The sequence below is a fragment of the Antedon mediterranea genome, chromosome 2 (genome assembly GCF_964355755.1).
Source record: "Antedon mediterranea chromosome 2, ecAntMedi1.1, whole genome shotgun sequence".
NCBI lineage: Eukaryota > Metazoa > Echinodermata > Crinoidea > Comatulida > Antedonidae > Antedon > Antedon mediterranea.
The window spans coordinates 23,661,639-23,677,665 of record NC_092671.1 but is presented as its reverse complement, the minus strand read 5'-3'; the positions used below and the strand labels follow the sequence as shown (position 1 = coordinate 23,677,665).

The window sequence follows — 16,027 nt, the reverse complement described above, 5'->3', positions numbered from 1 at the left end:
GACAAAATTAGTTTCTATGTTACAACTCCTTTTTAAAAACAAAAATAAATGTTTTAAGTTGTAACTTTCTTGGTAATTACATTCATTATCATTTGTTTTGTCGAGCGTTATGGTTGATTTAGAGGAAGTAGTTTTAGCATACATTGAATATAAATTGACGGGGTTAGTTGTTTTGGATTCACCTATCCTCCAGAGTACTATCAATCAATCAATTCGTGCTTGTAAAGAGTTGGAAAACAATTTTAATGTGTTAGAATTGTGTAAAGATATTTCTTCGGAAGCGCTGTATTATGTATTAGAACAAATGATGAGCGATAGAAAAATAAATGTCGGCACACTTGTGACAGGACTCGTTGTATGTACATGTGTTGCGACACAATGTGACACTGAATTGCAGTTAGAAAATGTAAAACGTGTCTCCTGTGGATTTTTCAAGGAAAAGTTTTCGTTATTTGAACTTCGTAATAACGATGAATCGGTTAGTATGTTTCTTTTTTTTTTCGTGGGTAGTTTACAAAGATTCTTAAATTATTTATTTTATTTATAATGCGCGTGTTTCGTTTACTAATTTTTTTTTTTTCGTTCAGAATTTGTTTCTGTGTAGGAAGGAAAAAGATTAAAATTGAAAACACGTAGAAAATGAAATTCATTTTGAAATAAAGAAATTGTATTTAAATTTAATAAATCTATGCTATACATTTTGTATGTTTATATTTGTAATACTTATTATATATAAAATATAACTTTACATTATAGACCTACTGTACTGTTTAAAATAAAAAAAAAAGAAAACAGAATATTTCTAATCACAATCATGTGTGTTTGCAATTACATTTAACAAAAATTCAAAAACTTGTTTTCTTTTTGTATAATTAAAATAGAAAAACATCATACGGAGTTAAATAACACGCAAAAATCAAATTTCATTTTTGTTGTTGTTAAAAACAAAATTTAACTGATTGATAACTTTATTTCGTCCACATATAGTACAAAAATATATAAAACGTTTCATATAAAAATAATTAATTGCAATATTTAAAAACACTATATATTATTTAGCAATGTACAAGTATGAACATAAAACTACAATTGACTATATAAATAATAAAAAGCTGCAATACATCAAAAATTTCAAAAATTATGCAATATCATTTAATGGAATACGGAACAAAAGAATTAAAATATCGCATAACCCTACTATTGCATGATCTCTGCACATTTAGTCTTTTTGATCTCATTTTAACATAATGTTTATTTAAAGGGTGGTTTGAGTCGTCGCATATTTTCATAACCTTATTTCTTATGATTTTGTTGCAAAGGTCATCCAAATTATGTCTAGATCCTGTGATCCTACCTACTTTATTTAATATTCGTTGTAATCTGGTTTTTTCTTCTGTTCTACATCCACAGAACCAGGCAACACAACAGAAAGTGAGCACATAATCGAAGAGTAAAATAAATTTAATACAGTTCTATCTACCCCATAATTTCTCAGTTTTCTGAGAAAGAACAGTAGTATAGTATTTTTACAGTGTTTCTCCCAGCTAAATTTGTTATCAACAGATTCAATTAATTATTAATGTTTAGGGGAACCAGAGCAGTACATTTTTTTCGAAAATCAATTATTACTTCTTTGGTTTTCTTTTCGTTTAGTAAGAGGCAATTTGTCTTGCACCAATTCGAAAAAGCAACAATTTCATCATGATATTCAGTTTCACTAGCTCTGTTTTTTAATAGGCCAACAATGGCGGTGTCATCCGCGTATTTTAAATAATGTATGCTACTAGAAGTTGGTATATAAAATAAATAAGAGGGGGCTTAACACACATCCTTGGGGTGATCCTATATTTGTGTTGATCACATTCGACTTATGGTTACCTTCTGTTAATTTAATCAACTTATCAACTTGAGTTATTTGTATGCTGGTTCAGCAGTTCGGTAAGAGTTAGTATCGCATCATCGACAGATCTGCATGATTGGTATGCAAACTGATATGGATCAATTAAATGGGATAAGGGAGGGATAAGGGAGTAATAATTGAGTTACACATAAATTTTTCAAAACATTTCATCACTATCGAGGTTAAGGCTATTGGGCGGTAGTCATTCAAAATCTTAGGGTTTGGAATTTTGGGTACTGGAATAGATGCATCTTTATTTATTTATTCATTATTTATTTATTATACATTCTATTGCAATACACTTTACAAAACATAATAATAATAATACTTCATCAGAAAAGAAAACAAATTAAATTAAGTCGATTAAAATAGGAAAACTACTTTTACAAATTTACACCAACATTAAATTAAGTCAAAACATAATTAATTTCATTTCATTAAACAAATCTATTGCAATACACTTCACAAACATAATAATAATTTAACAGAAAAGAAAACAAATTATTTTCTGGGCCGATTCCTTGTACCATAACAACTAACCTTTCATGCTCAGGTACAATTTTTTGATCTAAATACATCGGGTGAATAACGAGAGAAGGATTTAAAGTGAGACAATAAGTATATAATACGCGTGGAATCTAACACACGGTTATGAATTCTAGTTATATCATTATTACGATGATCGGGAATCTCTAAAATACTACACACATAACGATAAAATGGAGTTTGAGCAAATATTGATCATGCCAACATGAACGGGTAAAACACTTGACAAATCATTGACAATAAAACTATTTTCTTTTCAATACGTTCATGACAATACCGCTTGAAAAAATCGCTACATCCAAAATGTTGTTTTTGAATGGTAGAATTGTCTCCACCATCCCCAGATTTTCGGTGCAGATATTAAATACGTCATTGACGTAATCTTCAAAAAATAAATTTAGAAATACAATAACGCGTTTACATCTTTTGACATGCTTCATTATTGTTTGCTTGTCTTTCGTTGGCTTCATTCTAACATAGGTTAAGCCATTCCGTTGTAATAAGTCTGCTACTTTTAACGTGTCGCTGTTATGTTTAGAAGAGCACGACGAAACTATAAGAAAACCAACATTGTTTTTGTCGTCTTCTTCTGAATTAAAGGCGTATTCTTTCCTAAAAGGCAGAAGTTTGTTACATAACGTAAATAAAAAATGATATTTTCGATGTTTTTGGGAGCATTTTCCTGCATAAACAATAACAATAGTTTGTAAACTTACCACGAAAACATGCCTCTAGTTCGTTGACGAACCGATTGTGATGGTTGTTGCTGTGTTGGTTGTTGCTGAGTTGATTCTATATGAAAAAAAAAAAAATATATATATACATCATAACATTCATGTGAACAAAACTATGGTATAATTAATAATAATACACTATAGATATAAGATTACGTTGCTAAAACAAACAATACAAATTACCATCAGCATCGTCAGTCCACCACGGAGTCATCCACCATGTTTCTGCCATTTCATACTGAATAGCTGTTTGCTGAGGTCGTTGACGACGACGACCCGCCGAATAAAACGGTTGTTGCTGTGTTGATTCTATATGAAAAAATATATATTATAACAATCATGTGACCAGCGTTAAATAGTATCATTGTTGCTGTGTTGATTCTATATGAAAAAATATATATTACCGTATAACAATCATGTGACCAGCGTTAAATAGTATCATTGTTGCTGTGTTGATTCTATATGAAAAAATATATATTATAACAATCATGTGACCAGCGTTAAATAGTATCATTGTTGCTGTGTTGATTCTATATGAAAAAATATATATTATAACAATCATGTGACCAGCGTTAAATAGTATCGTTGTTGCTGTGTTGATTCTATATGAAAAAATATATATTATAACAATCATGTGACCAGCGTTAAATAGTATCGTTGTTGCTGTGTTGATTCTATATGAAAACAATATATATTATAACAATCATGTGAGCAGCGTTAAATAGTATCATTGTTGCTGTGTTGATTCTATATGAAAAAATATATATTATAACAATCATGTGACCAGCGTTAAATAGTATCGTTGTTGCTGTGTTGATTCTATATGAAAACAATATATATTATAACAATCATGTGACCAGCGTTAAATAGTATCATTGTTGCTGCGTTGATTCTATATGAACAAATATTTATTATAACAATCATGTGAGCAGCGTTAAATAGTGTCATTGTTGCTGTGTTGATTCTATATGAAAAAATATATATTATAACAATCATGTGAGCAGCGTTAAATAGTATCATTGTTGCTGTGTTGATTCTATATGAAAAAATATATATTACCGTATAACAATCATGTGACCAGCGTTTAATAGTATCATTGTTGCTGTGTTGATTCTATATGAAAAAATATATATTATAACAATCATGTGAGCAGCGTTAAATAGTATCATTGTTGCTGTGTTGATTCTATATGAAAACAATATACATTATAACAATCATGTGAGCAGCGTTAAATAGTATCATTGTTGCTGCGTTGATTCTATATGAAAAAATATTTATTATAACAATCATGTGACCAGCGTTAAATAGTATCGTTCGCCAATAATGCATTTACTTTAATTTACCTTTGTCTAGTGAATCTTCTCTTCTCGGTTTGAATGATGGACACTCTTCCGAGGGAACTCTTACAAGCGTACTATATGAAAAAAAAAATATATATATATATATAAACACAACAGGTATAGAAATAAATTCCCAACCGCCCGGTGATACACTGAAAATTATTTAATTTTTGAAACGATAAAGACGAGGAAATCTGTGAGAATGAGAAAAAGTCGTCCCAACCGAGACTCGAACTATATATATATATATATATATAATAATATTGTATTAAGCTCTAACCATGGTATTGAGCACTGTAATGTCAAGAGAATAAAAATTACTTACGGTTCGACATTCAGTGTTGGTATTCTTGTTACTGAAATAAAACAAAGAGAAATAGAGAGAGAAACTCAGTATAACGCTTTCAATATTCTTGATAGTATTGAATTACGTCCCCGCAAAACTATGGTAGAATTATTTCTTTAAAAAAAGCTAGTGCTAGTTTGGAACCATTAAAAAATTATGTTAGTATTTTCATTCTGTTCTTTGTACTAAAACATCATCAATTTATGCAAAACTATGCTATATATTAATATATAACATATGCCCATTCTACAGTCCACAGAACGTCTCAGGACTGTTTTTCCGGAACCACCCATTATTGCATTTCGTAGACCTCCCAACCTTCGTGATATATTAGTCAGATCCAAATTTAAGAGTGAAATTAACTCTCATGACAGCCAAAATTTGGGCAGTCACCTTTGCGGCAAATCTTGCAAAACTTGTTCATTGGTTGATTCTACTGAAAAATTTGAGAGTAACCAAACTGGCCGCATTTTTCGGATAAGACAATCAATTAATTGTCTAACCAAAAACGTCATTTATCTCATATACTGTAATATTTGTGGCAAACAGTACGTCGGAGAAACAAAAAACACTCTCCGTATGAGAATGACACAACATAGATCAGCTATCAAAACATTAAAGCTTGATCAACCTGTAGCCGAACATTTTAATTCAGCTGGTCACTCGATTGCAAATTTCAGAGTTATTGCAATACACCACGATGTCAAATGGAGCGACAAAACTCGCAAAGACAAAGAAAACCACTGGGAATTACTACTTAAAACCACAAAACCTTTTGGACTTAACATTAGGAACATACTCCCAGATCGGTAAAATTATTCCATTGACTACCAAAATTTAAGTTTCAATATTAACCACCATTTAAGCTGTTTTTTAGTCTCATTCCAAAATTGTTTATATCTCTACCAAGCTACCTTCTTTGTTTTCCACTCTTATTCAGACTCCACCCTGGCTCCCTTTGTTATATTTCTTTTATTCCTGTCCACCCAGGCAGCACTTGCCAGCTTTATACTCTGACGTTATCCAAATTCCTTCACTTGCACTGATGAAGGGCTAGTGTTGCCCGAAAGCTCTGCTAACTTTTCTGGCTGTTTACTTTATCGTTTTGATTTAGCTTTTCGCTTTTTATTTTTGTATCTCCATTAAGATCCAGCCACTGATACCCACAGCATTGTCATTTTTTTCAGTAATTTGCCTTTGGATTTATATTAATATAATATAAATGTCTTGCATTTTGGGTCAAAGGTCAGTAACGTTATTTCCGGTCATTTTTACAGATAATGTTCTATTAGTTTGAATATAAACATCTATATTCTGGACAGTTTGACACCAATTACAACTTTCTGTGTCGAGTAGTTACGGAGATATATCTGTTGGATATTGGGTCAAAGGTCAATAGAGGTATTTCCGGTTTTCGGACAAAATGTGGTATTACATCAAATAGGAACATGTACATTCCGAACAATTTGACACCAAAATCAACTCTCTATGACCAGTGGTTGCCAAGATATCATAGTCTACTGTAACTGGTGGCCATTTTGAAAAAGCGCCCTCACGCGAAAGTTCTTAGGTTACAGCCCGTTTACCCAATATATTTGGATTCCCCAGAAAAAACTGGTCTAGAAAAGTCATATGAGAATTTCTACCTCTCCGGGTGGCACCTACCTCATTCATAGCCTAGTCTAGTATTGTTTACTGCTGGTTAATTTTACGCTGCAGTGAGGCCTAGTCCGAGTTTACATCTTTGGCAGGAATAGCTTCTGGTTCAAACGCATAACCATGTCTTTCTGGTCTAGGCCTATGATTAAACATTCCTGTTTTGATCCCTCTATTTTCCATGCAAAACAATTTCTTTCTCAATCTTAATTCATATTACAGTGTTTTATATTTGTGAAGATTGTGGAAGCTAGAGATCTAGAGACAAAGAGCAGCAAGAGGAGGAAACCAAAAAGGCTGGCGCATGCGCAGATTGTTTTACTCTCTAGAAACTAAATATTACCCACTTGGCCTAAGTAGGTTTTTTATTACACAAAAATGTAAGTACGCTAAAAATCACATCCAAAATCAAATATTTGGTTTACGAAGGCTCTGAAAACATATTTGTATAATATTTTTGGAACTTAAATATATTTTTTAAAACAAATGAATAGGGAAAAAGGTTTTTAATTATAGCTATCCCCACAGATGGCCCTTTTTAATGTTTTTCATAATAATCATGTAGTAGCATATAAGAAATTAAAATACTTGAATATAGGTGCAAGTAATTTTTTATTGTTAACTTAACAAAGAGTTATCTATAGAGGTGAAATATCGCATTGGAAGAATGTAATATCAGGGGTACCCCAGGGGTCAGTTCTTGGCCCTCTTTTGTTTCTATTGTATGTGAGTGATCTTGAATATGGTATAGAATCTTCAATTTTTCAATTTGCAGATGACAATACCATTTCAAGACCTATTCATGAATTAGAAGACTGTATAAAGTTACAGAGTGATTTAAATAAGATTTATGAATGGTCAGTTTTAAATAAACTACCATTAAATGCATCAAAATGTGCAGCAATGAGTTTATCCAGGTGTAAAGATCCCATCATATTTGCTTACGATATCAATTCCGATTCAACGGAAAGAGTCCATGAATTCAAACTACTTGGTGTGTATATCAACAGTAAATTAACATGCCACTCTCATGTATATTATGTTTGTAGTAAGGCAAGCAAACTTCTTGGTTTTGTTTCAAGATGTAGTAAAGCAATGTCTTGGATGGCAATGCTAAATCTTTACAAAGCACTAATACTACCTGTTGTGACTTACTGTTGTTGTATGTGGGCACCTACTGAAATATCTCATATGTATAGACTTGAAAGGGTTCAGAGAAAGGCCACTAGAATAATTATGTACAGAAAAGAAGGAAATTGGGACACTTCATATTTATATAGGTTAAAGACCCTAAATATTTTAAGTATTGAAGATATATTTAAAGTGTATAGACTCACATTAGGTTTTAAAATAATGCATGGCCTCTGTCCATCATCCTTTAATGAGTTTGTGAGATCAAGTGAGAGGTGTGAAGGGCGGTTTGTTATTTTCCCTAGATTATGGGAGCAACTTCCCAATGAAATTAAACAATGTGCTACAATTTCAGACTTTAAAGTCCAACTCATCAAACATTTGATCTCAAAATATTAAGTTGTAATTGTTTATATTGTTTATTCAATGCAGCTTATTTTTAATTGGTGTGTCTCATTATAACTTTGTTTTGTTTTATTTTGACTTAATTTGTGCTACTTAGTTTTGTTATTTTTGTATTTTATAAGTAATGATGGAGTAAGAGCAGTTTTCTGTTTGGGCTCATGCCTATTACTTGCTCCTGGCAAGATGAATTGTAAAATGTACTTTATGAACTTTTGCCGAATAAATATTATTATTATTATTAATAAAATAACAATTTGAATTTTTTGTACATGGTGTACAAAAAATTCAAAGCAAAGCAAAAAAAACCCCATAAAATACACATAGAATCTGTTCTGTACTCAACCTTTTAACTTATATTTTTCTTAATAATATTGAAAGTACATTGAGGCTTTTAGAGTAAGCCTGAACGATTATAATTATGCAGCTTGTTGTTTTAATGATGGAAAAGACGCATGTTGTGGTGAACTAATGTAATACAATGGTCGTTGCATGCTTCTACAATCACTTTATCTTGAGCTGATCCACAAGGTGATGCTATGTATTCCACACCACTCTGAAAATTGTATAAATATAATAATTATGAATATTAATTTTTTTTAAATTGTTTTATTCTTAAATTACAGTTATTAACACTTTAAAAATGTATTTGTCCCTCATGAAAAATGAAGATTAATAAAATCAGCCTTTAAATTGGCCATTTTGCATTTTTAATAAAGTAATTCACTTCTGTAAAAAAAAAAAAATTATTTCACTTATACAAAGACAAAATAAACTGTTAACCAAAAATATTCAGGTAAATAATTTTGTTTTCAACTATTAATTTGAAAAAAAAAACAACATCATTTTTTTAAGGGGACAATAGTCTTCATAATGTAGTTGTTTGTGTGTGTGCGCACACAAGATTTAATTTAATTTGCAATAATTAGGCATTCTACGTTAAAGAAAGACTATTCGGTGACAGCGGTCAGGTAATTACCCGTACAAGGCAACAGAAAGGACAAAAATACAATTTATGTTCAGAATTAACTTTAGTTTGTGTTACGGGCAATCATTTTTACTACTTCTTGCATGACACAATGTGTCGCAAAAACAACATATGATAAAGTTGCAGTATCATGCACTGCAGATGTGTTAGGATCACAAACATTGGTTTGTTCATGATGTGGTTTGTAATCAGTTTCTAATGGTGTTGTTTACCATAAGTAGTTTCTACTGTTGTTGGTTTACAATAAAGTTATATGATTTGTTGCAAGGAGAGCTGTCTATTTGATCATAGTTCTAGTGACATATTTTCATGGCACGAGATGCATAAGCTATAGGTTCACCATTCTGTAAGCAAACAGTTCCTAGGCTTAATTGTGAAGCATCACAAGAGTGCGATAGCTTTGCGTACATCATAATATTTTAGTAGAGGTGTAGTAAATATCATGCTGTCAGTTATTCATATGGTTTGTTATGCTTATCATACCAGCACCTTAGGATAATATTTATGAAAGTTCTCTTTAAGGTCATTTTAGATATATCTAGTTCATAAATCGAACACAAAAGAATAGTAAAATAAATAATTTGTTTTGGAAGGCATGTAGTAAAATGGTGCTGTAGCTTATGAATAATAATGAGATTCAGTAGAACGGCGGCAAAAACTGAAACATGTTTTTGTTAGAAATAATTAATACAGATGGCACCCAATTATTTATGAATATATTGTATACAGTATTTATTTTAATAAATCCCCAACATTGTTATTCTTTAGGTGGCTCACTGTTAAGTACCTCTAAAGAGAAAAAAGATTTAGGTATTACTGTTACTTCTGACTTAAAGTCTACGGTTTAATTCAATGATAGGTATAATTCGACACGCCTTTAACTGTTTGGATTCTGAATTGTTTCTTGCCTTATATAAAACTGAATAAAAAAAGATTTTGGCAAAAAGTAAGTGTTGATTATCAGATTTCACATCACTTGTGTGTTTTGTGAGACATTTATTTTAAAAAAATCACCACCAATAAAAAAGGAAATCGTATATAGGAAGTATAGCCAAATCAACATTGTTTGTTTAGAGCAGATCTGAGTCAATGTTTGAAAAATGTGTTGACTTTAACCGACATTACAAACTCTGCTCAATGTTACAACAGAAACTGAACGACAAAAAAGGATCATTGTCAGACATAGGCCTCATGGTTTATATGATAGCTTACTTTGTGAAAATCAGGACAGCTAGAAAGAAATTGGCGACGCTCAAGATCTCAACATGATCGTCACCAGCAGAGTAGTTTATAAACCTAATTGCAGATGTTTATAAATTACTATATACAAATATTTTAACAAATAAATGAACCCAAGAGAACTCATCCGTAGCAGAGAAGTTCTTAGCTTAGTTAAATAATATTTTGGGCCTGTCCTGACGGGATTGGGCGATATATAAATGATGAAGATACTGCATTTTATTCAAACTTTGTATTTAAGAACCGCGGGATTATGAAATTGAGTTTGATCTTGCTAATAAATGTTGTAATTTTTTCGTGGATAAAATCAACAAAGTCCAGTTAAATATCACAAAATGTCCTCAGTGCATTCACAATTAAGAGCTGCGAGTTGGACCCAATTTCAATGTGGCTTTTGAGACAATGTACGGATGAAGTGGTTACATGTGTTACTAGCATTATCAATCAATCTTTATAATCGATCAATAATATAAAAGAAAAGTTCTTACTCCATCAAAAAAGTTAACTTGCCATGTCAAAAATAATTATCATCCCAATCCCAATACCGAAACTACTCTTCTTGCCATTCAAAATGATGTTCTTATGGCAATGGATAAGGGAGTTCCAAATGGTTACATTTTAAAGTTACGACGACTTAAAAATTCGGCAACGAGTGTCCTCAGTGGAACAAAGAGTTGGTTGTGGTACAAGTTAGCCAAGTTGGGAATAGGTACGAGTTTGTTTGGGTGCGAGTTGATCACTTCTAGCCTAGTAGGCCCAGGCCTACTCTTCGCAATACATCGCGATAGCGCCCCACACGTTGAGCATTGAATTGAGTTTGCTTAGCTAGGCTAGGCCTAAATGCTAAGCCTACATTTTAAAAGGTGTATACTGTATTTCTTTATGATTTAGGTCGTAGGCTGCTACTACAAGTTGCAATAATTATTAATATTAGTAAGAAAACATATACAGTCGAACCTTCATTTTACGTACGGTACGGGACCGAAAGGCGTACGTAAAACAAGGGATTCGTAAAATCAAGGTTGACCTTAAATTGACCCCAAATACGTAGAGATCGTAGCTAGCCGTATTTGCAATGGCAATATGGAATATTGGAATTCGTGGTAGATTATGGAATATTATAAGTAGCTTGTACGACAATGTTAAGGGGCAAGTAAGATTTGGTGACATTGAAACACAGTCTTTTGATATAGAAGAAGGTGTTAAGCAAGGGTGTGTCCTTTCCCCAACCCTGTTTTGCATAATAATGAACGAACTCACTAAATTATTATGAGAACACGCGTTAGGTGTGCGCATACACGATATCTGCCTTGGTAGCCTTTTTTGGGCCGACGATATCGTACTTTTAGCAGATAGCGAAAAAGAACTCAATAAAATGTTAGATTTAGTATCCTTATTTGCTAAAAAATGGAAATTTTATTTTAATAGTGAAAAGTCAAATGCTTTGATAATAGGCCAGAATCTGAATAGCGAAAAACTTTGGAAATTGGGGGATACTTTTATATCTGAAGTTTAAACATATAAGTATCTTGGTGTATACATTTCTAGAAATCTAAAAGACAATTTCCACATCAATCAAGTTATTAAAAAGGGCAATAGGATCATTGCGTACATTAAATCTATTATAGATAGACTCAACAATTTTGATCGTGTTGTATATGGAGATACACTTTGGAGAAGTATCGGCCTTCCGACTATTAACTATGCTTGTGCTGTATGTGTCAATACAAATACTAAAGACATACAAAGGATTGAGTCTCCTCAATTACAAATGGCGCGAACAATTCTTAAAGGGAGTAGAAGCACTGCAAAAGAGGCACTTTATGGCGATCTAGATTGGCAACCAATTAAAGTAACTCAGGATATTTTTAAAGCAAAATATATAAGAAATGTTATGTGTATGGAAATGTATCGTTGGCCAAAACTTATATTAAACACAATTATTAGACATAAGAATTTTAATTCAAGGTACCAATTTATTAATGAATTTGAAAAAACTTGTGATTATATTAAGTTCGATTTCAATGTACAGGTACTGATATTGATATAAACTGGGTCAAGCCATTTGAAAATACAATTAAACAATCGTATTCTACTTTTTGGAAACAAGAAGTATTAAGAAAATCATCTTTGCTTGATTACTCTTTGATAAAAGAGTCACCTAGCCTAGAACCTTACCTACTGGATAAAACAGATTTTTATGGCTCAAGTTAAAAATTTAAACTTCGTTCAAACACTTTACCACTTGGAAAAATTACAAATAAGTGGAACATTGATAATCTAAATGACAAGTGTAAGGTTTGTGGGTCAGGTGAAGAAGATGTTAAACATTTCCTGTTTATTTGTAATAAGTTACATTGTATTAGAATGGAAGAATTACAAACACTTCAACGTAAACTTATTGCAATAAATTGTGTAGATACTTGGGTAAATTTTATTTCTGGTGACCTATCTATTAAGGTTCAATATGTCCTAGGAAGCACGTTATTCCATAAAAATAACTCTCACGACATTTATGCTGTATTTGACAGTTATTGTAAAATGTACACAAGCCGTGCTTGGAAATTAAGAAATGCAATTGTATTACAACTTTGAACTGTTTTATTTAAAAAAAAAGTTTTCTTTTCCATTGCTGTTGCAAAATTAGTAGTTGTATTAGTGTAGTTTTAGTTTGTAAATAAGTTTTGTAATAGCGTCTAGTCAAATTTTATGTCATTATCTCAAATATGTTTTATTTTCGTTTCAGTTTTAATTTTTCATTGTTTTTGTATTGAATTTTGTAATTGGTACGGACGCACCATCTACGCATGTGTGCCACTGTTAAAAAAGTGTTGTTCCAAATAAATATTATTATTATTATTATTATGCAGGCTGAGGTGGTCACTATTCAGGCTAGGCTAGCAGGCCTAGCAAGATGTGAGGCCTAACTAGAAAAGTACAGTATATACAGGCTGTGCGCTGTTTAAATAAAGTGTAAAATATAATTGTTTTCTATCAATAAAAACAGTCGCTGCTTTAGGGGGAATGCACGTGCGTAGCTTGTCCCACACACAGCAGAATTCCTCACACAGCCATGATTGTGGCTTTGTGTGCTTTGTTGTTGTTAAATTGCGCCCTCAATGTAAGAAAATGATGACGTCATTGGTTATTTTAAGCGTACGTAAAATCGAGGGAACGTAAAACACAGGTTCTACTGTAATACTGTAGTATTTCAAACAAGCTACCCTCTGATTAATAATGGAATGATCCATTCTGGAACTAGAAAACTCAAATCTTGATTTCTAGATCTAGAACAGTCAGATATCTGAGTTTTCTAGATCTGAGTTTTCTAGATACCCGTATGTACTGCACCTATATAACCAATCATTGATTGGATGTATTATGATATTAGTAGTAATAAAAAAAACAGAATAAAAAGAAAATCACCTGGTAAGCTCTGTCAATATTATCCCTAAAAGGAAAAAATGCATCTGAGCTTAGAGACACACCCTTAAGTGTTGACAACCATACTTTACGTTCATTATCTGACAGCTCTTCTGGCACTTTCTCAAATTTACTTTTCCAAACTTCTTTGTCCATATCCTTATAAATAATTGCATAATTGATAATAAATAACAAACCGAAAAAGAAAAAATAAAATAATTCTACGCTACACAAAAAAAATATCACAGGGGCATTCCACAGTATTTTTTTGTTACGGACGGGACATTTTTGAGAATATAACTAGACATATCTTAGAAATAAAAAAGAATATAAGATTCAAAGTAGAATAAATGTATACATATATGGCCAATGTTAATTATGAAAGTCAAAAAAAAAGACTGTACAAAAAAATTTTTATTATGAAAATTGTGTGCGTCGCGGACAGGACGGCAAATTGACATGACTTTAAGAAGGTTTAGGGTTAGATAATGCCATCCCATCCATAATATAACAAAAATGTCCCGTCCGTAACATTCGATAAATTGTGATAGTAATGTATTTTTTTACAAAAATAAAAGTTTAAAAAAAATTGTTTAAATCTGTTGCAATTTAGGAGTTGTAAATTAAGATTTAAAATTAAGAATAAAAATAAAAATGTTGGAGCCATTACTTCAATAAACACAATTGAGGAAAAACCCAATCAAAATACTTGATTATGAACAATTGGAGCTTACTGTGAAATAAAAACTACTGTACAGTATATCTATGTAGACAAATTTTAACAAGGTGCATGTTTTTATGAAACAAAAAGGATTTAAATGATAAATAAATAACAAACTGAAAGAAATAAAAAATAAAATAATTCTATGCTACACAAAAATATCAGACGAAATATGTTCACGATCACTGTACAGTAATAACAGTTCCCAAATAGAGATTTGATTACCTGGCCAACAGTTCCATTCACATAGACATCAATGATATTTGACATCTCAGCACGTTTTACACCTTTCTTGAAAACCATGTTTAAAACATTAGGATGCTGGCGTAACCACCTTCAAATTGAAAGAAAACAATTATTAAAGATCTATTGTCACCCAAAAACATGAAAAATGACTTTTAAATACTGTATTATTACTAATAAATTCCCCGGGAGCGTTGCATTTCCCCAAAGGGGGGGGGGGGAGTGTTAATTTTAACACTCCAAATGAACTGAACAAGCTGATTAAAAGTCCATTGTGTGTTGATTAGAAACAATACGTTGGGCCATTAATTTGGGAGTTTTAAAAGGTAATGTAACCAATGTGGTTGCAGACAATACCATTCTCCGATAGGGGTGCTTAAAGGTTTCGTAATTGTATCCTCTCTTTCGAGAGAGAGAGGGCTATATTGTCGGTTTATCTAGGTAAGCAGACGAAATAGACTCACTGATTTGGATTTACAGCAACATATGCCACCATTTTGGAAATAAATGTTATTTTTGATTGATTGATTTGAACAATAAAATGTATAACATTGTAAGAAACATTCACAAAAAAAAATAAATAAATAAAAATCAAATTCTTACCAGTTGTTTGCTTTATCTCCTGCAAGCCTTGTGCAATGGATCCGCGACTGTTGTCCAGCACCTATACCAATTACTTGGCCATTTCTAGCATAACATACAGAGTTGGACTGAGTATACTTCAAGGCAATTGAAGCTACAATAAGGTCACATATAGCACTCTCTGGTAACTAATTGGTTAAAAGACAAATTAAGAATGTCATTCTATTTAATTTTAAAAATCACTGACCTCCAAACAGCTAATCTTGCATCCCAAGAAAATACATTTTGGATCTAGTCAGGATATAATTTCACCTGTATCGCATTGCAAAATGAATCACCGAAGTGATTCGCATGTGTTGACTATACAAAATACAAGGCTAGAATGTAGTAGTTAAAATACTTTTTGTTAAAAATCGGAACTTTTAAGACGATCTCTAGATTCTAAATACACATGTTTACTGTTGCATGCAAGATACTATACAACGTATCCAGTGTTCTGTTGAATGATTGAGATGATCCCAAATCATTCATTTATGTTGTAGCATTGCAGCTGGTCCAACAGGCAGTGGGCTTTTGACTAGCGTGGAGCTAAATATAGACTCACTGATTTGGATTTACTTATCTTATGACGTCATTACAGTTTCTTTTGCTGTACCCCAAGTATCGCACATTCATGCTTGTTTTATTTATTCAGGTATAAAATTTAAGCTAAAAATGTTGCATTTACAAAATTATTGTACAATTTACTTATATAACAATAAAAAGGATGTAATAAA

At 31.8% G+C, this 16,027-nt stretch overlaps 2 protein-coding genes and 1 long non-coding RNA gene across 3 annotated transcripts in view; all 3 read right to left on the bottom strand.

The window, feature by feature from the left end:
- Positions 1 to 1,088: 1,088 nt before the first annotated feature.
- Positions 1,089 to 3,693, bottom strand: LOC140039785 (uncharacterized). The gene is made up of 4 exons (XM_072085385.1): positions 3,585 to 3,693; positions 3,364 to 3,489; positions 3,163 to 3,238; positions 1,089 to 3,058 (listed from the first exon to the last, which is right to left on the bottom strand). The coding sequence occupies exons 2-4, from the start codon at positions 3,410 to 3,412 to the stop codon at positions 2,692 to 2,694; spliced, it is 492 nt and encodes a 163-aa protein (XP_071941486.1). The 5' UTR covers positions 3,413 to 3,489; positions 3,585 to 3,693; the 3' UTR covers positions 1,089 to 2,691.
- A 648-nt stretch (positions 3,694 to 4,341) lies between these two features.
- Positions 4,342 to 6,810, bottom strand: LOC140039784 (uncharacterized). The gene is made up of 3 exons (XR_011842590.1): positions 4,846 to 6,810; positions 4,524 to 4,594; positions 4,342 to 4,365 (listed from the first exon to the last, which is right to left on the bottom strand). It is a non-coding gene; the product is annotated as an uncharacterized lncRNA (long non-coding RNA).
- Positions 6,811 to 7,049: 239 nt separating this feature from the next.
- Positions 7,050 to 16,027, bottom strand: part of LOC140040738 (bifunctional purine biosynthesis protein ATIC-like) — a 117,560-nt gene continuing 108,582 nt past the window's right edge. Inside the window, exons 13-16 of the mRNA XM_072086895.1 lie at positions 15,273 to 15,439; positions 14,652 to 14,760; positions 13,709 to 13,864; positions 7,050 to 8,611 (exon numbers count right to left, since the gene is read on the bottom strand). Of these exons, the coding sequence (XP_071942996.1) occupies positions 8,492 to 8,611; positions 13,709 to 13,864; positions 14,652 to 14,760; positions 15,273 to 15,439 (552 nt within the window). The 3' untranslated portion in view covers positions 7,050 to 8,491. The remainder of the gene's footprint in view (positions 8,612 to 13,708; positions 13,865 to 14,651; positions 14,761 to 15,272; positions 15,440 to 16,027) is intronic.

Bases quoted from the DNA above. Each gene is read 5' to 3' on its own strand.
- LOC140039785 (XM_072085385.1), bottom strand. From the start codon at position 3,412: ATGGCAGAAACATGGTGGATGACTCCGTGGTGGACTGACGATGCTGAT. The intron at 3,239-3,363 runs GTAATTTGTATT...TTTTTCATATAG, and splicing joins GTGGACTGACGATGCTGATG to AATCAACTCAGCAACAACCA. The intron at 3,059-3,162 runs GTAAGTTTACAA...TCTGCCTTTTAG, and splicing joins ACTAGAGGCATGTTTTCGTG to GAAAGAATACGCCTTTAATT.